Below are 16,684 nucleotides of genomic sequence, written 5' to 3'. Positions count from 1 at the left end.
CTCTATTTTTAGATTATAGACGTTCAAATCCTGCACAATTATTTTATTTTTTTTGTTGACCAGATATAAATGAATGTGACCCGCCTGGACACTGCAGCCAGATGTGCACAAATCTGGAGGGCTCCTTCAAATGTGAATGTGACGATGGTTACCAACTAGAACCTGATCAACGCACCTGTAAGGCCACAGGTAAGTCAAGCCTTATGTGTAATGCTTGCAAAACATTTTTTCCCATGGTAAGGCCATACCAATTCAATTTCTTGGATTTTTATTTTCCAAAAAAACAAAATTCTTCTGTTTTCATGATTTTTTTTCTCCTAAAATTTTTTTTTTAATAAAGATCCGTTAACCAATAAATTAAATTGGTGTGGCCTAACTGATATACATGTAAAAACAGTCACGTCAAGACATAGTCTCACCCACACTATAGCAAGTTTGACATTTCCAATCTCTTGTGCAAGAAATGAAATAGACAGGAATTGAAAATAGACCAGGAGCTGTGCATCAATACCCGGCAAGTGTATTCTCATGTATCAACTTCTGTCAGCTGCAGGCAGAGACATTCATATCCAAATGTAATCAAGGTCTAGAACTGAAATGTCAAATCTACACCCTTCATATTACATTCAGTATGCATTGAAACCGTTATCCTTGTTCTTAAACATAAGTCTGTTTTTTACACTTGTTTCTGTCATACTGATGCATATTTTGTTTCTCTACTGTAGAATTGTGCAGAAAATTGAATCCTTCTAGGTTTATATTACAGTGTTACTGCTAGTGATCATCACTTGTGCTGTCCAACATAATGATTATAGAAACTAATTTTTATGGCACTTTTACATGTAACGTTACGCCTGACAGTGTATAGTGTATTCTAGAAATCTACTCATAAGAACAAGACATACACAATGTCCTTCTACGGCATATTGATTTTTAGTTAAGGATTGTTACATTTATACATTTTTTTTTACACTCAGATAATGCAACAAGTTTGCTGTATACTCACGACCTTTCAGACTGTACAGTAGACAGAAACCCTCAGAATATTTGTTCAGCTTCACTCAAGCCAAAAAATATCCAAGAGAATATTAAGTTTATGGGTAGTTTAAGGTACAATACATATGGTTACAATATTCTAACAATGCTACATGCTTGTTCTATACTCTCAAAGGGCTACATGTAGACGAGTCTCAAGGAAAGATACACATTCAATTTGACAGATTGATTCAGAAATGACACTGGTGTAATTTCTTGCCTGTTTTAGGCCCTTCCTTAACCTCTATCACTAACACATCCATCTCCTTAAAGTGTTACAAGTCTCTTCTGTCTTACATATTAAGTACTAATTTCACAATGGGCATGGTCAGCTAATACATCCTCTTAGTTTAAGTGGCGTAACCAGGGCTGTCTTCAGGTTTAAATGTTGTCCATGTCTTGTTGTTTGGGAGCCCGTGTTGTAGTTTTTCTTAGTAATTGTAATTTTAAGCTGACAAAAAAACATTTTCATCAATTTCATATCATGAAGTTCAGATTTATTGGACAGACAGGGTGAATTTTTTTCTGCCTTAACAAATTTCCATCCCGGGACGGAGGGACGGGTCCTGGAGACAGCCCTGGATATAACTCTCTAAAATAACCATCAGCACTCTTTCTTTAGTGTTAATTCATTGGTGCTGCTGCTGTAGTCTGAATAATGCAAACTACCACTGTCCAGGCCTTTATGGCCCTCCCTATAGCCTGTTATCCAAACCTATTATAGCTCCTGATACTGGTTTGGATACCAGGCTAGCACCTCTCCACTGGGGGCCGGTGCTGTTGGGCCCCTGAAGCGTGATTGAAACAGCTAGCAGGGGTTTTTCTAGAAAGAAATTACAAGGGGGAGCATTGCGAGGGATGGTGTGAAAGGGGGGGTTTAACATTGTGAACTTTTAGAGAATTTCAAGTTAGATAGAATGGGACACTCTAAGGCTTTCTGAGGGGCAAAATTACTGTCAGACAGATCACAGTTGAAGACTGTTGTTGAAGACTGTGACCTAGTACTAGTAGCATCCATGGTCAATCAGATTCAGAATTTTATGCTTGTCAGAAAATCTGCTCCTCAGGATAAGGGGGCGCATGGTCAGGGCATGAGGGCGCTCCGCCCCTGTTGCCTTCTTTAAATGAACCCCTGAGCTAGGCCACTGCTGCTGCTGCAACAGGGTTTTGAACTGGCAAATTGCCCTGACCCTGACCTGCATTTCTCGCCCTGTTATTAACATTTTGAAGGGCCTTCATTTGTTTGTATTTGATAAGAAATAATATCAGGTAGACAAGAAAGTTGACCACTACCATAACGATGATGTACATGTTTCCAACCACTGGCCCGTTTCTCTTACCCGTCATATCACTGACTGGTGTACCTTCAGTCCTCTTAGTGTTGCTGGTTTGATTGTCAGTGTTTTTTGGCGAGGCCTCAGGGGCGAGCCTAATTGGGAAAGTTTCATCTGCAACTTCGGTGACATGTCGGGTAATGGTAGTGTGCAGCTGTCTGCTTTGTAGGGTTGTACCATATGGGTTTGAGTGATCTACATCCTGATTTCCACTTCTTAGGTTATACATGTAGGTGGGGATCTTCGATGTTGTTGATATTGTAGGTACGTGCACTGGTGATGCACACCCTAACAAACTGACAGAAACCTTAAAGAGGAATAGATCATATGACTGTTCGGGTGAAGCACAGTAGAAGTCATTAAAGTTGACATAGCTGTGACCAAGGAAGGAGACCTTGCATGCTTTAAACGAGCTCTTGTTGCACGTTGCTCTAGTGCTGCATTCGTGCACACATTTCACCTTGTTGATCAGCCATAGCAATTGGCAGTCACAGCGGAAAGGGTTAGAATAGATCTGAATTTCTGCTCTGTCATTGGGAAGAATGAGGGCATTTTCAGCCAAGTATGCAATCCTATTGTAACTCAGATCTAACCTGATTAGCTTTGTAAGCTGTTTGGTGCAGCTTGCTAATGCGACGTTTGTTATCCTGTTTCTGTTCAAATATATGAAGCGGACAGCCGGCAAGTTACAGAGTGCTGACCATGACACATGTTCGATAATGTTCCTTTGAAGATCAAAGGTGAACAGGCGTGTTAGTCGTGGAATATTTGAGAGAGTACGGATTTTGTTACGCCCAAGGTATAGACGTGACGTATCGGGTGGGAGGTCATCAGGGATGCTGGTCAACCCTTTGGATGGACAATGGATTACGATTGTATCTGATCGTGAACTGCTTGTTAGACATTCATTTGGCAATGGCTCGCAGTTGATGCTTGTAGCTCCACACAGAATAATGATTAGAAATGCAGGGAGGCAGCTGACGAAGACTTTCATTTCTGCACAGCACGTTCAGTGTTCTATAGTAACAGCTTGGTCAAAGTGGCTGCTTCTACATACATGTACTTCATGAAACACAGTGACTGTATGGTAGCCTGGGATGTGTCTAAAGGAATAGAAATTACGTGTTTCGTCCCTATTCTTGCACAAGAATCATCAAAAGAGACCTAGCTTTGAGCCCAAGGTGGCCACCGGCACGTGAGTCGGACACCTTCACTTGTTGCTCCCAATGAAGCCAGGTTGTCAGTCACGCTCGTCTAGAAGCCACGTCTAGAAGTCTCTCCTTGTCCGAGGGCGTCTCTTCTGCGAGTGTCTTCTGTGGGACATGATTGATATGCATCTCCTCGCGCCTTGAACATGTGACAGCACATTGTTTATTCAATGGCTAAGGAGACAAATTACATTTCTGAGTCAGAACAGTATCTGTTTTTCAAGTCCTTCTGGAGGTACTGAAAGATGATTGTCGTTGTGGTATTCAAATTTGACAGTTGGCTCAAATGTTGACTCGGTATTCAGACACTGCTGAGTTATCACAGTGTAATATAGTTTAGCACTGCAATGGAGCAAGCACTGGCAGAAGATACAAAACTGTCAAAGAAATCAACATACGCCTCTGTCTCCCCCACACAAACACCTTGTTCTTATTTTAGTATTCTCTGCAGGTAGTGAGGGAGACAGTGATTGCATAAAATAGCATCATTATGTTTAATATTCGAACAGAATCAAGTCTATTGGTGATATTTCAATCTATACACGAGCCAGTCTGGTGGGGATATGTGACATTGTATGTTCAGATATAATTGGCAGGACGAGTTCAGATTTTTTGGACGGACCGGGGGAAATTGTTGGGTCCTGGTGACTGCCTTGTGTATGTCATGACTCTCTAAAATAGCCATCAGCATTCTCTTTTTAGTGTTAATTCATTGGTGGTGCCTCTGCTACAACAGGGTTTTGAATGGGCAAGATATCCTGATCCTGACGAGCGTTTCTTTCCCTGTTATTATCAGCATTTTGAAGAGCCCTTCTCTGTCTGTATTTGGTTAACATCAGGTAGACAAGAAAGTTGACCAGTACCATGATGATGAAGTACGTGTACATGTTTCCAATCACTGGTCCATTATGATCATTACTCTTTACCATCCCATCACTGACTGATGCACCGTCAATCTCTGTGGTGTTGCTGGTTTGCTTGTTAATGTTTTTTGTGAGAGCTTCCTGTGCAACTTTGGTAACACGTTGGGTCATGGTAGTATGCTGGGGACGACTATGTTGGGTACTGTCTATGCTTTTTTTGGTGCCATATGGCCTGGTGGGATCCACATCTTTGGTTCCTTGCATATGTGTCAAAGTCATCACTTCAAGTTTTTGCGGACTGCAAGCTAAGCCAGAGCTAGAAACATTCGAGAGAGGCAGCGCTTGAAGCTGTTCAGGGGAACTGCAGAAGAGATTGTTTAAATCGTAGCGACTGTGAACAGAAAAGTTGTCACATGTTTCTAGCAAACATCTTACATTTCTAGGGCCACAAGTCTGCAGACATTTTGCCTTCTTGATTAGCCAGAGCAACGCACAGTCGCAGTGGAAGGGGTTAGAACTGAGGCAAACTCTTGCTTTTAGGACAGGAATTCCCAGGTCGCTCTCAGCCAAGGATGCAATCTTATTCTGTGACAGATTGAGAAATATTAATTTTTTAAGCTTCCTGGCACAGGTTCCTAACTTTACACTCGTTATCCTGTTCTGATACAAGTGGATGAATCGCACACTCTGCAAGTTACAGAGTGACGTCCATGATATTTCTTCAATGAGATAACCACTGAGGTCCATTGAAAACAGATTTGGTAGCGGCGGGAAATGCGTGACCTTGCGGATCTTGTTCCTGGACAGTTGCAAGGTGACAGTTCCGGACGGAACGTTAGGGAAGGTAGTCAGTCCGTTGAAAGAACATAGAACATCTACTGCCTCGGGATTCGATTTATGTTGATGGATGCAATGTCCTGGCAAATCTTGGCTACTAATGCTTCCAGCTCCGTTAACAATAATGACACAAAGGATAAGCAAGCTACTAACAGCTGTCATCTCTACAGGGATTCAGTTTTCTATAGTATTATATAACATCTTAGTCAAATGAATTATCAGTACATGTATCTGTATCTGTTAAGCTGGTATGCCCACCCTTTGGTGTAACACACCAGCTTTGCAGGCACCTGGCACGGCGGCAGCTCACCAGGTTATATTACACAGAACAACCTGTCACACCCAACCTTTGCACATCTAGCTGTAAGCGTTGTTGAAAGCTATCTAGTGAGGACGCCCCTACTGTACTTGGTGGCAATGAGTTCCACCTTAATGGCTCTTTCGCCGCTATTCTTGCCAGAGAGAATTGTCAAAGGAGACTTAGCTTTCTTCTCAAGGTGGCTTCTGTCAGTTGAACTCAGACGTTAGTCGATGGGTCTGTCGTCTTCGCAACACGGCAAACAATGTAGGATATGTCACGTATTCTGTAGGAGACAATTATGCATCTTCTCACGTTGTGTACAATGTGTCTGGGCATTGTATATTCAAAGGCTAGGCCACAGACAAATTTCATTTTCGAGAACTGTTTTTTTTTATTAGTTCCTCCAAAAGTACTGAAGATTGTTGTTTTAACCTTTGTCGACCCAAGGGTTCCAGAATATTCAATACTGAGACACTGCTATGTTGTGACACCAAATGTTATGTGCTTAAAGTAAGCAATTAAATGTACTGACTTTGATTGGAAACCTTCTTGCACTCAGATGCCTTTTCATATATGCACTGTACCCATTTGGCTAAAAAGTAAGAAGGTCTTTTGTAGGGGGATGCAATGAACCATGAACCTTAACACTGCAGCACTATGGATAACAGCAATAAAGATTACCCTAAGCTGCAAAGTGATACTGCTTTCTTGCTTATGTTGAAAATGTGGTAAGGCAGCCACAAAAGTAACTTAAGGTAGTTGACCTTAATGTTAGATAGATAGATAAAAACATTTTCTCTCTCTTCCTCCCTCCTTCCCCTCCCCTCCTCTCTCTCTCTTGTACTTGTACCTTCGCAACAATTTCAATTTCAAGCCCTGATGGTTCTGGTGGCTTTTTTTTCAGATGACAGCCCACCATACTTGATATTGTCCAGTTGTTACTACTTGTACCTTCACAACAATTTCAATCCCTGATTATATATAATATATATCATGGTGACTTTCTTTCAGATGACAGCCCACCCTATTTGATAGTGTCCAGCCGTTACTACCTGTATCTTCACAACATACGTTCTGGGCAGTACCAGCGGGTCTTGTACGGCCAGCGTTACATCATCGGCACAGATTTCGACAATCAGGAGGGCAGGCTCTACTGGGGCGACTCCACAGCAAAAACGATCAGCTCGGCTTTCTTCAACGAGACCGATGAGCAAACGGTGTGTAGAAAAGGAACCATTTTTATGTGTGTGTTAGGGAAATGGATGTGTAGAAAAGGAACCATTTTTATGTGTGTGTTAGGGAAATGGATATCCTGAATTAAACCTACATGTTTGTGTAAATGGCATTTTCTTGGCCAACGTTTTGGTAACTCTGAATTATATGTTCATTAAATATTTTTGTCATATACCTTCCTCAGGCAGGGACTATTCCTTGTCACATGTTTAGTTGAAAGTTAGTCTGTTTTAGGTGCAGCTGAATTTTTTCTACCAAAATTTCAAGGCTAGACATTTTGATTATTGTGTTCGACCAGATGACCAACTGACCGACCTGCTAACCAGTTGCTACCACCTTTTATGAAAGAGGAGGGAATATGCTGCACTTGCATACAAATGTTGGCCTTTCAAAATAGTGAGTTAACGGTTCAAACTGTGCATGGTTTTGAGGTAAAACCTGAAGGCCCCTAACTCGTAAACAATTCTTGTCTAGACCATCTAGTCCGGTCTCAGGGGCCTTCAACTTTGACATATTATTACCCAAAATGGATCACACTGCACAGTTCAAACCATGAACCAGGTTATTGTTTATCCATCTAGTATTTATTCTTCAAAAAATGTTGGTAGCACCCTCAACAATAGAACTTGTTGATTTCCAAGAGGGCCCTGAGAACAATATATTAAGAAAATTGGTACATAAATTAAGTAAAGAAATTGAACGTGTATACAAAAATTGACAATGAAATCATAAGTAAAGACAACGACCCGATTCACACTGGGAGAATTAGTTTGGATAAACGACAATGACGTACATGTAGGACAACGATGTACGTCTCCGGCATACAGTGCTTTTTCCCCGGGTGTGAATCGACCAAACGCATCCTATGACAGGCATTTTTATGGCCCCACCTTGGAGGTAACGTACGACTTTGTACATATTGATTAATTGATTCTTCTTCTCGTGTCACCGCTTCTGCCTGCTACACGCTCCCCCTCCAATATTCCGCTACTGCCTCTTGGGGTCAGGACTTCAAGGTCCTCTCTGGTGCATGGCTCAGGCAGGAGGGGGCAGATGAGGAGGTGTTCCATGTTAATTGATTAATCTAAATTAATCTTTTGTTCAGATCATCAGCAGCGGACTTCAGGTCCCAGAAGGTGTGGTTGTGGACTGGGTGGGTCGGAACTTGTACTGGGCAGACTACGGGCTCCAGACTATTGAAGTCTCTGACCTGGCTGGTAACAACCGCGCCGTGCTGTTCAACCAAAATGTTACCTACCCACGGGGTTTGGCGATAGACCCACGTGACAGGTAAGTACAACTGTTGCAGACCCTTACATACCCAGAAATATTGATGGTTGACCCATGTTAAAACTTTAGAAAGGTATTGGATGATTTTGGTTGATCAGATGAAATTTTTAAATGATCTAGAGTGTAAAGAATGTCTAAATTAAAGCCACTAAATGTTGTAGTCTGTTCTGTTGTTTCTGAGATCTAAACGTTCAGGTCATTTTGCCTAGCAAGAAATCAAGATAGATTTTTGTCTTAAGTCATGGAAATATGATTAACATCACCCTTCAAACTCAGTACCACAGCAGTAGCCTAGTGGGTAGAGTGTTCATTTTGCATGCTGTAACATGTTTGATTCTCAGACTGAGGCATACCAAAATCTTTAGAAATGGTTACAGGGTGCTTCTCTGTGGGAATGATTATTCAAGTTAAACACACAATGCTACCAGTGGGATAGACTGCTGTAGTACAATGTACATGTACATGTACCAGTGGCCCAAGGGCTAAAGAGATGGAGACAGGCAGTGCCCTCTACACCATATTGTGTGGGAAGGAGTTGAACTTAATATTTGAAGGCAAGGTATAAGCTAGCTATGCGTCCATGCATCTTTTGGACGCCCTACGCTAAGATGCCCACTTTTGCAGCTGGATGCTCAGAGGACCCCCTGTTTCCCTTGTAACTACATACACATGTGTTATTTACAGTTGCTTGAGTAACTTTTGTATTGCATGTGTTTTGTCCAGTTACCGCCTGATGTTTTGGTCAGACTGGGGCCAAAACCCCAGGATCGAGCGTGCAGGGATGGACGGCAGTGGACGCACCACTATCGTGACAGAGAAGCTCTACTGGCCAAACGGCCTGGCCATCGACTTCCCCACCCAGCGACTCTACTTTGCTGACGCTCGGTTGGATTACATTGATTTCTGTAACTACGATGGTACAGGACGCAGGCAGGTTCTTGCAAGTAACCAGGTAACACTCAGGGTTATTATTTTTTTTTCGATTTTTTTGTGCTTAATTTTCATTGCTGTATACTATAGTTCTAATTGTGCTCTAATTAGTGGCAATGAAGAATGTTTGACACTTAAACATGTGTAAAAACTCCACTGTGACTAAAACTGTGACAAGGTCCATCAGTGATCCACACTGTCCATCACAATTAGTAGTTCAGCCAATGACAACAAGGCAATTAGCGGTTCAACCAATGAGAGAGTGGCTGCATTTTCTACATTTTGGAGGTGGGCAGTCCTACGGGATTGGTCTGTTGAGTGGCTGTACGTGTGTACCTGTATATACATAATGGTTTGTTACAGGCATCTTAAGATAGCCACTAACACTGACCATTCTCTCTCCCAAGCTGATACAACACCCCCACGCCATCACCATCTTCGAAGACATGGTGTACTGGTCAGATCGAAGTGCCAACAGGGTGTACGGGGTGAACAAGTTTGATGGCACCCAGAACCAGACGACCGCTGTGCGGTATCTCTGGGGACCTCTTGACCTGCATGCCTACCATCCTGTCCGACAGCCTCAGGGTGGGTGCTCTCCACTGATGTACATGTACATGTAGTTCGTTTGTTCATTCGTTCAGACTCTTGTAGTGCCTAGTGGCACATACATGCAGTACGTTTTGTTGGTGTTCTAGTAGCAGGGTATGTTTTTACAGGTAGGGATTGGTAGCCCTTCCCCTATAAATATTTTAATGTGGTACCCCCATTTTACATCCCTCCTGATGGTGCAGCCTCAACCGATATGTCCTGATCCCTAACCGAGGTCTCCAAGTTACATGCACCATCTACAAAGAAATGTAATTAGATCATGAGCTCAACTGTGAGATTGCTACCTATTGAGCCGAGTGCAAGTGATTTGGAACCAGTTTAGCACAATTTATTCAATGAACAGTTAAGCAACTCTTCTACTGTTTTGTTGTCAATATGATCAATTATTTGTACCTCCCCAGGTAACAACACATGTTTCAACAACCCGTGTTCCCACCTGTGTCTGTTGTCACCTGTGGAGGAGATGGGCTTCAAGTGTGCCTGTCCCACCGGAGCCAGACTCAACCCTGACCAGCGGTCTTGTGACACCTGTAAGTCATGATTAGTCGTTCTCAGCTTATTGTATTCTTTGTGCTTTGTGTTATACAGTTCTCTATTAACAGTGCAAATTCCCGATATTCTACACACACACACACACACACACACAGATCCTTTTGTTTCAAAGCACAATCTCAAAGTCTGTTGCAGTAATTGTTCATGTACATGTAATGCAAATTGTCAACTTTTTGCATTAGTTCATTTTTGTTGACTTATTTGTTTTAAGCACATTTGCAGTAGGAATTGGCCTTGAAACTTTTATGTGACTGGTACATACATGTATTAGAGAGTTTTCTAAAATTCTTGTGGGATCAAAATGTAAGCTATGGATGGATTGTCTTGAAATTTGGTGTGCACAAGTGTAGTTCGGTATTGTCCAATTAAAAGAAATGGGTAGATTTGGGCCCCTGGTGACTTTTTTGGTACTGCAGCAGAACTCCTGTTTTTACAACTCATTTTGAACATTTTCAGCTGTGGAGCCATTTTTGCTGTATGTTCAAATGGCTTCCATCAAGGGAGCCCAGCTGGACCCTACAGACACTGCCACCAGCCCCATCACACCCATCACCGGGCTGCTGAATGGGTACGACGTGGACTTTGATGACGATGAGGGATACATCTACTGGGTAGAGAGGAACAATTACACTCATGTAAGTAATGTTTCACTCCACTGCCAGTGGACTAGCCCCCTGCTGCAGTGATTGCACGACAGTGTGGCCCAGGGCTATGAAACAGAGATTCTACGTTAACAACCCTAACCCCACCTTGCCACCATCTAAGACTAGTTGATTAATGTATTGATTGATAGATTGATGATATTTGATTGCTCAGTTAATTGACCTAAAGGGACATATCCCCATTATTTTTCAGTGCAACTTCACAAAAGTGTCTGAACCATTCAAAGTGATATTTTCAGAAAATGGCACCATTCCCTTTTTTTTGCAGACGTCCATACACCGTGTGACGCTGGATGGACGAAACCGCACCGAATATGTTCCGTACGCGTACGTTGGCTATCCCCATGCCATCGCTATTGACTGGATCGGCAGGAACATCTATTGGTCCAATCCTTCCCGGTTTACGATTGAAGTCATGCGAATGGACGAAGACGCTCCTCACCGTAAGGTGCTGATTGCCATGGCAGGAGAGGACACCACAACAGTTGGGCTGGTCAATGGCATTGCACTGGATCCTCTGAATGGGTGGGTACTGCTGTTTTCTTGGATAATTAAATTCTCAATGATGAACTCAAATAATGGATAATCAAATAATGGATACTACTACTACATGGATACTACGAAAGATGGAAAGATGTAACAGTAACTGTTGTAAAGTATATAGCAATGATTTTCTTAACTGGTGCAAATTGTCTTCTCCTAAAGTCATTAGATATTGTTCTCATGTTATTGAATGCACTAATATCTAGAGCTTAATTTTTTTTGTAGTAGGCGAAAGAAAGTGATCTCAGTCCAGTTAAGCTCACTGAAGAGCTTAGTCTTAACTCTTTCACTGGTTGTGACAGGGAAGACAGACACTTTATACAGTACAATGTATTTGCAAGTTCATCGTACCGGGGATATTCCCCTAGTTCAAAGTACAGACCCACTATTTTTCAAAGACTTGTGGTAGCTTTATTTAACCCGGCAGATTAATGTTAATGGAGGTGAATGAAAAAAAATAGAACATTATAAAATTAGATGGAGTGTGAAAAAAACATTTTCTTTCGTTTGCCTTTTTCAACTTTCTACTTGTCTCTCTCATATCGTGTATGTCCTTTAGGAAAATGTACTGGGCAGATCGTGGAAATGAAGGCACTATTCCTAAAAAGATAGCAAGTGCAGATCTGGACGGAACTAATCGGGCCAACCTAATCCTGGATCGCGTCGATCATCTGGATTTCATCGCTGTGGACATACCAGCCCAGAAACTCTACTGGACAGAGACACATTATGGAACTGTGAGTGCTGTTGCAGTGGATTAAAGATATTGCAACTGTGAATCTTAAGATGTTTGCTTGGGTTTTAATTTCGTGATTACTTGTCCACTGCAAAATCATAACGCTGCGAATACATCTGCGTATAAATTTCTGTTAGATTACTAATCGTGCTTCACAACTGCAAATTTGGTTGATGAATTAATAATATGGAGACACCCTTTCCTCTTCGAAATGGATTGGAGGTCAAAAGAATCCTCCCACAGGCTTGCTTGGTACATTGGGACACTGACAGGAAGTTAGGTCAAAGGTTTCAGAATAGGTCTTCAATTTCCTGCTATATGCATGTCTATATCTGTTGCCTTAGGAGAACCAGTGGTAAAATTTATTCAACAGAATTAGGGAGAAATTCACAATAATGAATAAAACAAGAAATTGACAGACTGAAATGACAAATGTTTCACAGAGGTATGTGATTTTTTATTTCTTGTTTTACTTGCTCCCAGGTGGAGACTTGCACCATCACATCCCAGGGCACGGCGTGTAACGACAGACGTGCGTTGGTCAGTGGTCTCGCCCATCCTAGAGGCCTCGCTATCTATGGAGACTATCTCTACTATGGAGGTAAGTGTACACAGCAACTAGTGGCTGTCTTATGCTCACACCAGATTCAAAACACCCATTCATTGTCAACAATGGGAGATCCAGTACTTTCTGGTTTTTAGAGTGCCACTAATAAATGTGGAAGGGATACACATTCAAAGTGTGATTTTTTCAGCTTTTACCAGTCTTATTACATCCATTTACTTATAGCCATTTATTGGTGTCTAGCTACTGTTTCAGCATCTCCTAAGACAAGTCTGGTGTCATCTTTTATCTGATCTTTCTATCGGTCCACAACAGCTCTGCAAAGATAGGGTTTTATGTTTAAGGTAAGGTAAAGCAGTCATCTTCAACGAAGCATTATAACGCTTTTCAAGTTGTTTGTAGTGGAATGCGGCTTTGCTATATGTGGCTCGCGTTGTCAGCCATGCACACAGGGTCACCCCTACTTACTTCACTTTGGTCGAGCTCCCGCTCGAACCAGACTTGAAAGCTTCCTCCACTCCACCCTATCTTCCATCAGGGACTGTATTTCCTTCACCCCTACTCTTCTCGATAAGTGTGTTGGGTTCTTAAATGCACAGAGAAAACATACAGAATGTATTGGTTTCTTGAAGAAGATATTGTATAACTGAAAGATTGTTTTGCCGACAGATATGAGTTACGAGGTACTTGAACGTGTCGACAAGGCCGATGGACAGAACAGGGTTACCATGAGGAGCAACCTCGCTCAGGTCCACGCTGTCAAAGTGTACGCCAGGGAACATAGTAAGTCAGCTGTTTTATAGTGACTGTAAGAGATTTACTAAGTTTGTTTTAGATGTAGCATGGCATTGCGTAGTCCAGTGGTTTAAGCTTGCCTCTGGATCTAAAGTTCAGGAGTTTGCATTCCGACTATTGTAGTTGCACAAAGTGTTACGAATTACACTCTATAGTAACTGTAGCTCTAGGAAATAATGAATACCCAATACTTAAATAGTATGATAACCCTTGCAATGGCCTAGTGGGTAGAGTGTTCTCCTTACATATGTTAGGTCGTAAGTTCGATCCCCGGCCAAGTCATACTAAAGACATTAAAAATGGTGCATACTGCTTTCTCTGCTTAGCACTCAGCATTTAGGAATAAGTATGGTACAAAAAAATGTTCTTAAACACACACCACTACCAGTGGACTAGCCCCCTGCTGTAGTGATTGCACAAAGTTGTGTGGTCTTAGGGCTATTGAAATGGAGATGGCCACCGCCCTATGCACCATTACTGCGGGAAGGACTTTAACTAACTTGATAGTATGATAAGAAGGCAGTAAAATTTCTGATGCTACATGTAAATTTCCACCCCACAGTGCCAGCAACCAGACACATGTGTAATAGGAACAACGGGGATTGTCAGCAGCTCTGTTTCAACAAGCCGGGTTTCTCTAAAGTCTGCGCCTGCGGAACTGGCTACACTCTCGCCTCGGACGGAACGTCATGTGAAGGTAACTTGAAATTTGGGCACATGTCTATGTGAACCTAGAGTGGTTTATAGAGTTTCCTATTCTGAAACTGGGGCGGGTACTTTGAAATGTATTTATCTTTATATCTATGGATGTATTAGGACTGAAGTCACGTAATTCACATCTTTATAGTATATTATATTTTCTCTAACTCATACCTCTTCTTTATGACCTGAATGAAAATTGTGACCAGCAAGCCTATTCTAGTTTTTCATGAATAAATAAAGGTTCAAATATACAAACTTCTGTTTGTGCCCTACACAGCTCAGACATCGTTCTTGGTGGTCTCACAGTACAACGTGATCCGTGCCATCGGCCTCTCGTCCAGTCAGCACGAAGACGCCATGGAACCAATCGGAAACACTGGTAAACAACTAATTATTCAAGAGTTTTACACATAATTTTCTGCACACAATCTACATTTTGTGAAGCGAACAGAAATGTGATGATAGCAACGGGTCAAAGGTGCCAGGCAGTCTGTATCTGCCCCCATCTCGGTCACACTTCCGTTCAAGTAACGTGACGTAGGTTTAGGGTCATTTCACCTTGAGAAGTGTCAGTCACCGACGAAAAATAGCAGATAGTGTTTAAAACGTCTGACCATTTCCTAATTTATCCAGTTCTTTGAGTAACCTTGCGTGTGTTATTTCCTGGATGTCTAATAACCTTCGTCGACGTTTGATTGCAAATGTTGTTTTCTTCGTTTGTACAGGATTGGGACAGGCTCTGAGTGTCCGGATGGACCAGGGTTACTTGTTCTTCGGGTACAGAAACACGGGAATCTGGAGGATCAAGCCAAATGTTGACTCCAGGTTGAAGATCATTCTAGACAGTGGAATTGGAAGGCAGGGAGTGGCCAGCATGGCCATTGACTGGCTCGCAGGCAAGTACTCTCCTTTGTCTAGTTTGCAGGTTAAATTGTTTCTTGGATTTCTTACGTGCATGGTCTTAGAGTGTCTGTGCCTCTGGACCAAGACAGTTTGAATCCTGACTGTTGTTGCTCATCCGGGGAACAACTGAGACTATAAAGCAGAATTATAGCAGAATATAAAACAGATAGTGAGAGAGAGTTGTTGACCTGTTTGTCCTTGCAGGTTACATGTATTTTGTGAATGTTCAAGACTTGGAAACCGTGATTGAAGTAGCCAAGACCAGCGGCAGTTACAGGAAGGTTATAATCAGGAGTGTTGAGGACTCACCACGGTCCATCGCAGTCAACCCCATCAAAAGGTACAGTCACCGTAATAAGCTGATTCACAGTTTGAACTGCACATGTACAGTGTGATGCATGGTGGGTAATATGTCAAAGTTGAAGGCCCCTGGGACATAAACAAGTATGTCTGGACATGTATTAAGCATGTCTTGACAAGACCTGTTTACAAGCTAGGGGCCTTCACCTTTGACCTTGTGCATGCACAGTTCAATTCAGGAACCATCTGTGAGTGGATCAAACCTTACAGTCTTGTCTTAATTACACAGCTTGTACTTACCGTACAAAACTGGTGTGTCATGACCAAATGTGGTACAACAGTTATGTGAAACAAACAAATAAACAAAACAAAGATGCAATGAAATAGGTTTGGGGCAATCCTACGTGACATTGTGTACAAATTGATAATATGTAGTTGTCTCGATCTGTTCATAGTTGTAGTAAGATATACAGCCGAAGTGGTCGTAATTTGCCCGCACCCATCAGTTTCGCCATCTATCTGGTAGGTGTGGAACTGCAGGCTTATTTCTATTTGTAATGGGTATAAAGGTAATCATCTTAAATGAGTAGATCTTTGTTTGACTAAATCAAACATCGTTTTCTAGGTACTTGTACTGGGCAGACACTGGACAGACACCGGCCATCGAGAGGTCACTGCTGGATGGGAGCAACCGGACAATACTGGTCAGAAATGGCGTTGTCCAGCCTACTGATATCACCATCGACATAGCAACGCACAACGTGTACTGGGTGGACATGAGGGCTGACTCCATTCAGGTAAAAATCCAGAGGATGTCAGGCAACAATCCCAGTATTCTATGCAGTACACATTCCACAATACACATCCCTGATGGCTGCCTGAACAACAAGCATATACATGTAGAATTGACATGTTGCCTTTGACAGTGCACTGTGGTGAACCATTTTATCAGTCCTGAAGAGAGGATGTGTGTTGTCCTCAATGTTAGGGGTAAACCATTTGATCACCTGAGGTGAGGGGGATGTATTGTCACCCATGTAAGGGGTAAACCATTTGATCACCTGAGGAGAGGGGATGTATTGTCATCCATGTAAGGGGTAAACCATTTGATCTCCTCAGGAGAGGGGGTATGTATTGTCCTCATTGCAAGGGGTTAACCATTTGATCACCTGAGATGAGGGGTATGTTTTGTCATCCATGTAAGGGGTAAACCATTTGATCATCTGAGGAGAGGGGGTGTGGTTTGTCATCCAGGTAAGGGACAAACCATGTAATCGCCTGGA

At 42.2% G+C, this 16,684-nt stretch overlaps 1 protein-coding gene across 1 annotated transcript in view; it reads left to right on the top strand.

The window, feature by feature from the left end:
* Positions 1-16,684, top strand: part of LOC136421131 (low-density lipoprotein receptor-related protein 2-like) — an 87,411-nt gene that overhangs the window by 31,643 nt on the left and 39,084 nt on the right. Inside the window, exons 28-43 of the mRNA XM_066408282.1 lie at positions 64-189; positions 6,590-6,795; positions 7,917-8,101; positions 8,825-9,053; positions 9,439-9,619; positions 10,045-10,173; positions 10,652-10,830; positions 11,126-11,382; positions 11,960-12,137; positions 12,620-12,737; positions 13,371-13,484; positions 14,059-14,193; positions 14,476-14,577; positions 14,924-15,094; positions 15,306-15,441; positions 16,027-16,198. Coding sequence (XP_066264379.1) covers positions 64-189; positions 6,590-6,795; positions 7,917-8,101; positions 8,825-9,053; positions 9,439-9,619; positions 10,045-10,173; positions 10,652-10,830; positions 11,126-11,382; positions 11,960-12,137; positions 12,620-12,737; positions 13,371-13,484; positions 14,059-14,193; positions 14,476-14,577; positions 14,924-15,094; positions 15,306-15,441; positions 16,027-16,198 — 2,618 coding nt within the window. The remainder of the gene's footprint in view (positions 1-63; positions 190-6,589; positions 6,796-7,916; positions 8,102-8,824; positions 9,054-9,438; positions 9,620-10,044; positions 10,174-10,651; positions 10,831-11,125; positions 11,383-11,959; positions 12,138-12,619; positions 12,738-13,370; positions 13,485-14,058; positions 14,194-14,475; positions 14,578-14,923; positions 15,095-15,305; positions 15,442-16,026; positions 16,199-16,684) is intronic.

Source organism: Branchiostoma lanceolatum, chromosome 15 (genome assembly GCF_035083965.1).
Source record: "Branchiostoma lanceolatum isolate klBraLanc5 chromosome 15, klBraLanc5.hap2, whole genome shotgun sequence".
NCBI lineage: Eukaryota > Metazoa > Chordata > Leptocardii > Amphioxiformes > Branchiostomatidae > Branchiostoma > Branchiostoma lanceolatum.
This window is presented reverse-complemented; position numbering and strand designations above follow the sequence as displayed.